The following is a 9,095-nucleotide window of genomic DNA, read 5'->3' as shown; positions in this document are numbered from 1 at the left end:
GTACGCCGCTGTAGTACGCACTCCTCAGCCCCAACGACAACCACTACATCCTGTCCGACATGAACAACTTGTTCCCGGACACCGCCTCCCTGCCCCCGCCCGCCCAATTTACGAGCAACGCTCAAGCCCCAGGAAATGCGACGCCTGGAGGACTTCCGACAACCGGCCGTTGTGCTTCCATTGCGGTGAGGCCGGCCATATTCTTCGTCACTGCCCGTACCGACGTATCGGTCTTCGAGGATTTGCCGTTGACGTTCCACGACCACGCTTCGGCCAACGTCCGCAGGAAATCGACGAGTACCTGCGTCGAGAGGAGTACACGCCGAACCACCTTTTACGCTCACCATCGCCGTCAACGTCGCGCTTTGCGTCGCCACGCCGCAGCTACGCAGCCGCGGTACGGGGAAGGTCTCCGAGCCCCCGTAGGGGAAACTAAAGACGGCAACCTCTGGAGGTGAGGTTGCTCACGAACGAAAAGCCGAAGATCCTCCACCGACAACGCTCCATGAAGACGCTACACCCGCTAACGCAGCATGAAGAAGCCCCACTGGCTGCACCGACGCCGCAGAAGATGACAACCCCGACCATGACGCGAACTGCCTTCGAAACGACGCCTCCACCCAGAAACGCTTCGACGATACGCCCTACCCGCGACTCGAATACGCGACGAAGCCGTAACCCGACGCCGAGGGCGACGTGCAATGCAAGAGCCAAGACATCCGACTTAGAAGTGGCTATCGACGGTAGGAAAGTCACTGCTCTAGTTGACACAGTAGCCGATTACTCAGTGATGAGTGGAACATTCGTTGCGCAGCTGAGGAAAGTCACGACCGCTTGGGATGGCCCACAAATTCGCACCGCAGGTGGCCACCTCATTACGCCATCAGGACGATGCACAGCGCGAGTGACTGTCAAAGGACACACCTATCCTGCGACCTTTGTTGTGCTACCGCAATGCTCCCGCGAAGTGTTCCTGGGCTTGGATTTCCTTAGTGAGCATCAGGCGATCATCGACCTGCGATCCAAGCTGATTAAGCTTTCGACGAACGAGGCCATCCCTTCGATGAGAACTCTGGGAAATCACTGTGCCCTGAGCATCCTGAAAGAAGAAGTGAGCGTCCCACCCCGTTCAAGCATTATCGTGACCGTAGGTGCCATGAAAGCCATTAACTCTGAAGGCATCATCGAGGGCAACAGGCAGTTGCTTCTCGACCGAGGAATCGGTATCGCAAGAGGCATCGCACATTTCTGCAACGGCCACACCGAAGTACTGCTGACTAACTTCAGCGAAGAATACCGGCACATTAACAAAGGAACGGCGATTGCTTTTTTCGACGAAATATCCGACGTACGGGATTCCTTCGCTCTCTCCGACCCATCCGCACAAGATTCGTCTGACCATGAGAACTCGCCCATTTTCGACATCAACCCAGCTCTGCCCCAGAACAGACAATACCAGATCCGCAATCTGCTTCAAAGTTACAGCCAGTGTTTTTCGTCATCGCCAAAGGTCCGACAAACGCCAACTGCCAAGCATCGCATTATAACCGACCAGCACGCCCGACCTCTCCGTCAAAGCCCCTACCGTGCGTCGCCGCGAGAACGACAAGCCATCGGGAACCAAGTGGAAGAAATGCTTCGCGATGACGTCATCCAGCCATCAAACAGCCCATGGGCTGCACCGGTTGTTCTAGTGAGATAGAAAGACGGCGCACTTCGATTCTGCAATGATTACCGCCGCTTAAACAACATAACAAAGAAGGACGTCTACCCCCTCCCCCGTATCGACGACACACTGGGCCGGCTTTGCAACGCCAAGTATTTCTCATCGATGGACCTGAAGACCGGCTACTGGCAGATTGAGGTCGACGAAAGAGATCGCGAGAAGGCAGCATTCATCACTCCTGATGGGCTCTTTGAGTTCAAGGTGATGCCATTTGGTCTCTGTTCCGCACCAGCGACGTTTCAGCGGGTGATGGATACAGTGCTCGCAGGCCTAAAGTGGCAAATTTGTGTGGTATATTTAGATGACGTCGTTGTCTTCGCCTCGAACTTTCAAGAACACCTCAAAAGACTTCGGACAGTGCTCGATGCCATCAAGTCGTCTGGCCTAACCTTGAAAGCCGAGAAGTGCCACTTTGCTTATGCAGAGCTGCTGTTTCTAGGCCACATCGTTAGCAGGGATGGAGTACGCCCAGACCCGCAGAAAACAGCCGCTATTGAACAGTTCCCACCGCCGGCCGATAAGAAAGCTGTGTGCAGATTCCTCGGACTGTGCGCATATTACCGACGATTTGTGAAAAACGTTTCGCGCATCGCCGAGCCCCTGACCCAACTATCGAAGGCAAACGTGCCATTTAAATGGGAAGCGCCGCAAGCAGAAGACCTGCCCCAGAACGGCGCTGGAGTTCTTTGAACTCCAGCGCCGTTTACAGTCTTCACCGATCCTCGCGCATTTTGATGAAAACGCTGATACTGAGCTGCGTACCGACGCAAGCAATGTGGGCCTAGGCGCCATCCTCGTTCAAAAAAGCGATGGGCTACAGAACGTCATCGCATACGCTAGCCGCTCCCTTTCCAAGGCCGAGGCTAACTATTCCACGACTGAGAGGGAGTGCCTTGCCATCATCTGGGCTACGTCAAAATTCCGCCCCTACCTGTACGGACGACCGTTCAAGGTGGTCAGCGATCACCACGCGCTGTGCGGGCTTGCCAATTTGAGGGACCCCTCTGGCCGCCTCGCTCGATGGAGTCTTCGCCTCCAGGAGTTTGACGTCACCGTGGTTTACAAGTCCGGACTCAAATACTCTGACGCCGATTGCCTCTCACGAGCCCCTGTAGATGCGCCGCCACCGGACGACGATGAGGACGCGTTCCTGGGACCCATCAGCTCCAGCTCTTTTGCCCAGCAGCAACGCTCGGACCCTGACCTAAAATGCCTCATAGAGTACTTGGAAGGCAACGTTTCTTCGCCCCCTGCCTCATTCAAGCGAGGACTTTCTTCCTTCTGTGTACAGAATGATGTCCTCATGAAGAAGAACTTCGCAGCGAACAAAACAGCCTACCTCCTTGTTGTACCTGCTTGTCTCCGCGAAGAAGTTCTACAGGGTTCCCACGACGGGCCGACAGCGGGACATCTCGGGTTTACTCGCACTCTCCGCCGCATTAAAGAAAAGTATTACTGGCCCCGCCTTTCTGCCGATGTCGCACATTATGTGAAAACCTGCCGTCAGCGACGAAAGACACCTCCCACCCGACCAGCAGGATTCCTGAACCCCATTGAACCCCCCGCAAGACCCTTTCAGCAGATCGGCATGGACTTGCTTGGCCCTTTTCCAAAGTCAACGCCTGGAAATAAATGGATCATCGTAGCTACCGACTACCTGACTCGCTATGCCGAGGCAAAAGCCCTACCGAACGGATCAGCAGCAGAAGTCGCCAAATTTTTCGTGGAATGCATTCTTCTGCGACACGGCGCCCCCGATGTACTCATCACGGACAGAGGAACAGCATTCACGGCAGAACTAACGCAAGCCATCCTGCGTTACAGCCAAACCACCCACCGGAGGATAACTGCATACCATCCGCAGACCAACGGACTGACCGAGCGCCTGAACAAAACCATCGCCGATATGCTCGCCATGTATGTCGATGCCGAACACAAGACCTGGGACGTCATCCTGCCATTCGTCGTCTTCGCCTACAACACCGCAGTGCAGGAGACCACCCAGATGACGCCTTTTAGGCTCGTCCACGGAAGGGAGGCCACGACCACGCTAGACGCCATGCTGCCCAATGTTAAGGCGCCAATACACTTCGACGTGACCCGGCGCGCGCAACCCGCCGTGGTTGCTCAGCGGCTATGGTGTTGGGCTGCTGAGCACGAGGTCGCGGGATCGAATCCCGGCCACGGCGGCCGCATTTCGATGGGGGCGAAATGCGAAAACACCCGTGTGCTTAGATTTAGGTGCATGTTAAAGAACCTCAGGTGGTCAAAATTTCCGGAGTCCTCCACTACGGCGTGCCTCATAATCAGAAAGTGCTTTTGGCACGTAAAACCCCAAATATTATTATATTATTGACCCGGTGCGCACGCGCGCGGTGGTTGCGCTACGTCACGCCGGGTCGGCTACGCCGCGTCAGGCGTAAATCCGTCCCCCTACAGTACAACGCCGCGCCCCTGCCGCTGCTTTGCATAACAGGCACACGTTCGAGATAATTTTACTGAACTGGTAACTATTTCGTGTCGGAAACAAACTGCAGCAGGCAAGGAAAAAAAAAAGACTGCGAGAAACCAGCCAGCCAGCGCCGCCTGCGTGGAGGGAACGTCAGAGAACGTCACATGCCAGCCACGCTGTCATTGGCTGCGGCCAAACGACGGTGCGGTTGTCGGACGCGTCGGACGATGAAAATCTGCCCGTTTTTTCGCACGCCGGACGTCCGATCTGGCGCTTCGGCACGGCAAAACACCTCGATTCCGGCTGCCGTTCCGGTGCGTCGGACGCCGGATCGGACACCGAATCGGACTGTGTGTCGTGTGGTTTGCGTCGCAAGAGGAACAGGTCTCTCTACATAACACAGACACGTAGCCGCTGCCACTCCTTTTCGTCGCTTCAACAGCTTTCAGTTCACGAACATAGCGGTCCCTCAGCCGCTTCCATAGTTTCAGGCACTCTTCGACTGAAACAGGAAGAAGAAGACAAGCAAACAGGCGCTGAATGAACAGCATATCCGGAGACGTAAACACACACGCGCGTAGCATTGACGCTCCTGTTGAGAGGCCAGAGTACATGCGTATCTGCTCTCGCGTGTTGTTTTCCCGCTCCGCATCCCAGTAGTCCATTCTTTTGGTGTCGTAGACACACGGGTGTTGCTGGACGACGTCCAGAAACCTTTAGATTCTGGATCCGCACATGTCGGGCACGCGTTCTAGCGAAGAGGCCATCTCGTTCTGGCTCAGCCTGCCGAGTCGTGGGTCTCTACCTCGATGAGAGAGGGCGCTAGGCGCTAACTTGCTCGGCGCGGTCGGCGCGAAATGCAGTCGGTTGCATTCGGCGCCGGATGACGTCCGAGCGCGCCGAATGCCGCCGGTCGCGTCGGCGCCAGATGCCGCCGGACTGTAGAGGGTCGTGTTTTCGCCAACGTAACGTCGCCATGACGAGCGCGCGCGCGCGTTACGTCGGAGTGTATTGGCGCCGACAGAAGAAGAGAACGTCGATGTCGCGGCCTACCTTCAACGCGCAGAAGAAGCTCGAAGGCTTGCCCAATTACGAATCAAAGACCAGCAACGAACTGACACCAGACGCTACAACCTACGAAGACGCAACGCGGAATACAAGCCAGGAGACCAAGTCTGGGTTTGGACGCCCATTCGGCGCCGTGGATTGAGTGAAAAGCTTTTGAGCCGCTATTTCGGCCCATACAAGGTTCTTCGTCGGCTAGGTGAACTGGATTATGAATTCATCCCTGACGCCATGACTGTATCCCAGCGACACGCGTACGACCAGAAGTTGTTCATGTCGTCCGCCTGAAGCCCTATTACGCGCGCTAAAGGACGCTGCATTTTTACACTCTGTGTTTATTTTCGCACGGTTCGTTTTATTTGTTGCTAGAGGCATTATTTCTATTTATGCATCGGGTCGATGCCTCTTTCAGGGGGGAGTAATGCCGAGAATCTATGCAGTGCTTGCTCACTCTTCAAGTCTGCAGCCCCGCGACGAAACGCAAGACGCGCTTCCGCCATGCGACGCAAGGCGCGCCCAGTTGAGACGCGCCAAGACGCGCTTTAAATTGAGCGCAGACGACAGCGGCGGGAATTCTGTTTGACGACCGCCGAGCACGCTGGTCGCCTCGCCGTCGTCGGGTAGTTCAGGGCATTGTGGGCGCAAGTCAGCCCAATAAACAGTCTTCTTTCGACAAACCTTTGTCCGTCCTCATCGTCCCTGCGACTGCCGTCACCACTACGTGACAATATCACGGAAGCTGAAGTCTACGCGGCGCTACACAAGCTCCGCACCACCTCCGCCCCCGGTCCAGATCGCATTCCCAACAAACTTCTCCGAAATCTTGATGCCCCTTCGGTCGTTGCCCTCACTTCATTCCTGAATGAGTGCTGGCGCTCCGGCAACCTCCCTCAGTCGCGGAAACACGCTCGCGTGGCTTTCATCCCGAAGCCGGGCTAGAAACTCACAATCGAGAACCTCCGGCCCATCTCACTCACATCGTGCGTCGGCAAGCTCATGGAGCACGTGGTCCTAGCTCGCTTGCAAACGTACACAGACACTCACCAACTCCTTCCCCACACCATGATTGGTTTCCACCCCCACCTCTCCACACAAGACGTCCTCTTGCAACTCCACCACGACCTTTTCGATCCGCCCACCTTCTCGGACACTAAGGCTCTCTTTAGCCTCGACCTTCACAAGGCGTTCGACGTCTCCCAATTGGCTATTCTTACCGAACTTGCCACCATCAACGCCGGCTCTCGCACCAACCTCTACATTCGCTCCTTCCTCACGGCTCGCACGGCCGAAATCATCGTGGGAGATCTCTCGTCTCCCACTCATGCGCTTGGATCTCGTGGTACCCCTCAGGGCACCGTCTTGTCGCCTTTCCTTTTCAATCTCGCCGTTCGCTCACTTCCCGAGAAGCTCGACCGTATCCCCGATCTCAAACACACCCTGTACATGGACGACGTAACTCTTTGGGTCACGTCTGGCTCCGACGGGCACATTGAGCAGACGCAACGCGCAACTGATGTCGTCACAAGTCACGTGCACGCGACCGGTCTTGCTTGCTCGGCGGCCAAATCGGCCCTCCTCCTCATGCGGCCCCCCGACCGGCGTCGTCACAAGACACCTACCCCCACCATCACGATTCACGCCAACTCCACTACCGTTCTCATCGTCTCGCATCTCCGGGTGCTCGGGCTGATAGTACAGTCAAACCGCCATAATGCTCACACCATCGACCAGCTCTCTTTTTCGGTTCTGCGAACCGCGCACATGCTCGCTCGTGTCCGAGCGCGGCGCATGGGCATGCGCGAACACGATCTCCTCCGCCTAGTCAACACTTTCGTCGTTTCCCGTCTCACGTACGGCCTTCCTTATACTCATCTTCTCAAATCGGAACGCGACAAGATCGACGTCCTCATCCGCCGTGCATACAAGACTGCTCTCAGCCTTCCCACCAACGCGTCCATGGCACGTCTCCTCCGCCTGGGAGTCCACAACACGCTCGACGAACTGATCGAAGTTTACCGCACCACTCCGGTGCAACGCCTTCATCGTTCGCCGACCGGTCGCTACATCCTCTCTTCCATCGGTCATGACACCTCTTCTCACCCGCCAGACCTGGTCTCACTACCGCATGCTCTTCGGGCAGCCTTTTCCATCAAGCCGCTACCCAAGAATATGCTCGCGGGACACCATGACGCCCGTCGCCAAGCTCGTGCGGCCATGCTTCACGCCAAGTATGCCGACCAACCGGCCATCGCCTACGTGGATGCGGCCCGATACGCCTCGCCCGGGGACGCCTTTGCAGTCATCTCCGTCTCGCCCTCCTCGGCACCCTCGGGGCCGACAATCACGGCCACCACCATTCGAACGCCCTATGTCGTCGAGGCCGAGGAGGCGGCCATCGCTTTAGCCGCCACCTCGACCGACGCCAGCGTCATATTCTCCAACTCCAAGCACGCCATCTCCAATTTCGCCCGAGATCTCGTCTTGCCTACCACCTTACGGCTCCTTCGCCCACTCCTACTGGAGGACGAACCGTGTCACATTGAACTGGTCTGGGTCCCCGCCCACTCGGGTCGCCTCGGCAACGAGTCGGCTCACCAACACGCTCGAGGATTCGTCGGCCGAGCGGTGGGCCCCTCCGCGTCGGACGGCCCGGTGCCGGAGCCCCTGGTCACCTACCACGACATTACCCAGCACTATCGCCTCGAATGGTCCGCCTACCCACCCCCACATGGCAGTCTTCCCAAGCGGTCCGAGATCGCATGGTGTCGCCTCCAGACCCGCACCTTTCTGTGCCCCTTAGTGTATTCGCACATCAACCCTGGCGTCATTGATCCACGCTGCTGCTTGTGCGGCAACGTTGCCTCCTTAAACCACATCCTCTGGGGCTGCCAGGAAGTCCCCCTGCCCGCCGACCTCGTCTCGCCAACCCCCACCAACGAAAAATGGGAGGCCCTTCTCTCCAGCACCAACCGAGACATCCAAACACGGGTCCTGGCACGAGCTTAAGACTCCATCGTGAAGGACATCCTGGAAGCCTACGTATCTTGGCCTCCCTTATCCCTTACCCCTTCTAATAATAATGTTGACACTCACTCACTTGCCATCTTGTACAAGCAGATTACGCGACAGATGTAATTTATGCTCTCAGTAAATACATAAATCAGACATGTGAGTTGTCATACTTTAGGCTGCATGTTCGAAGTTCTTGTAATCTTGCTTGTTTTTATTTTGTTTCCCTTGTGAGCATGAGTGACTTGGTTGCCTTGGCGCATACATATTCTCAAAACTGTTTCTTCATCACTGGGAGTCACGAAAGTTCATTTACACATAAAATTCCGAGCTACTGATTTGGTAGGCTTAGAGCTTAATTCTCTTATCTTGCATATGTTTATCTACCAATTAGTTTTATCGTTCATTGAAACATATCCACGCAGTGCACAGCGGGAAACCAAATTACAAATATCTGTTCTTGCTTTCTACCCTGCTCTGGTGTTTTCTAAACCTAGCATTGGTGCAATGGCCTGTCTGCACCTGCAGAAAAGTAGCAAAGTGGCAAAATTAAACGTCAACAACATAATTAAGATACAAAGCAAAAATATAAGTTTGCAATTGTCCCCCATAACCAGAGTTTCACTTAGAATTTTTTTTTTTGTTTGACATCCTGCTGTGGTGTGAGAGTTGTTTTGGGCACCAAGGGGACTACGTAGCACCTGTGCTAGAGTTCACAACAAAGCAAAAAAAAAGATCACTCCAGATTGGAGCGGCAGTGGTAAGTTAAGCACAGATGTTTTACTTCACACACCATTAATTTGGCTTATCATCTGCTCCTGTTGTGTGGGAACACATACATTG

At 55.4% G+C, this 9,095-nt stretch overlaps 2 protein-coding genes across 2 annotated transcripts; both read left to right on the top strand.

Annotated features, from left to right (window-relative positions):
• Positions 1 to 505: 505 nt before the first annotated feature.
• LOC135914747 (uncharacterized) lies at positions 506 to 1,702 on the top strand. The gene has a single exon (XM_065447670.1). It carries the CDS (start codon positions 506 to 508, stop codon positions 1,700 to 1,702), a length of 1,197 nt encoding a protein of 398 aa, XP_065303742.1.
• A 4,603-nt stretch (positions 1,703 to 6,305) lies between these two features.
• Positions 6,306 to 8,249, top strand: LOC135914746 (uncharacterized). Its single transcript, XM_065447668.1, has one exon. It carries the CDS (start codon positions 6,306 to 6,308, stop codon positions 8,247 to 8,249), a length of 1,944 nt encoding a protein of 647 aa, XP_065303740.1.
• Positions 8,250 to 9,095: the final 846 nt, after the last annotated feature.

The sequence above is a fragment of the Dermacentor albipictus genome, unplaced genomic scaffold (genome assembly GCF_038994185.2).
Source record: "Dermacentor albipictus isolate Rhodes 1998 colony unplaced genomic scaffold, USDA_Dalb.pri_finalv2 scaffold_14, whole genome shotgun sequence".
Lineage (NCBI taxonomy): Eukaryota > Metazoa > Arthropoda > Arachnida > Ixodida > Ixodidae > Dermacentor > Dermacentor albipictus.
This window is presented reverse-complemented; position numbering and strand designations above follow the sequence as displayed.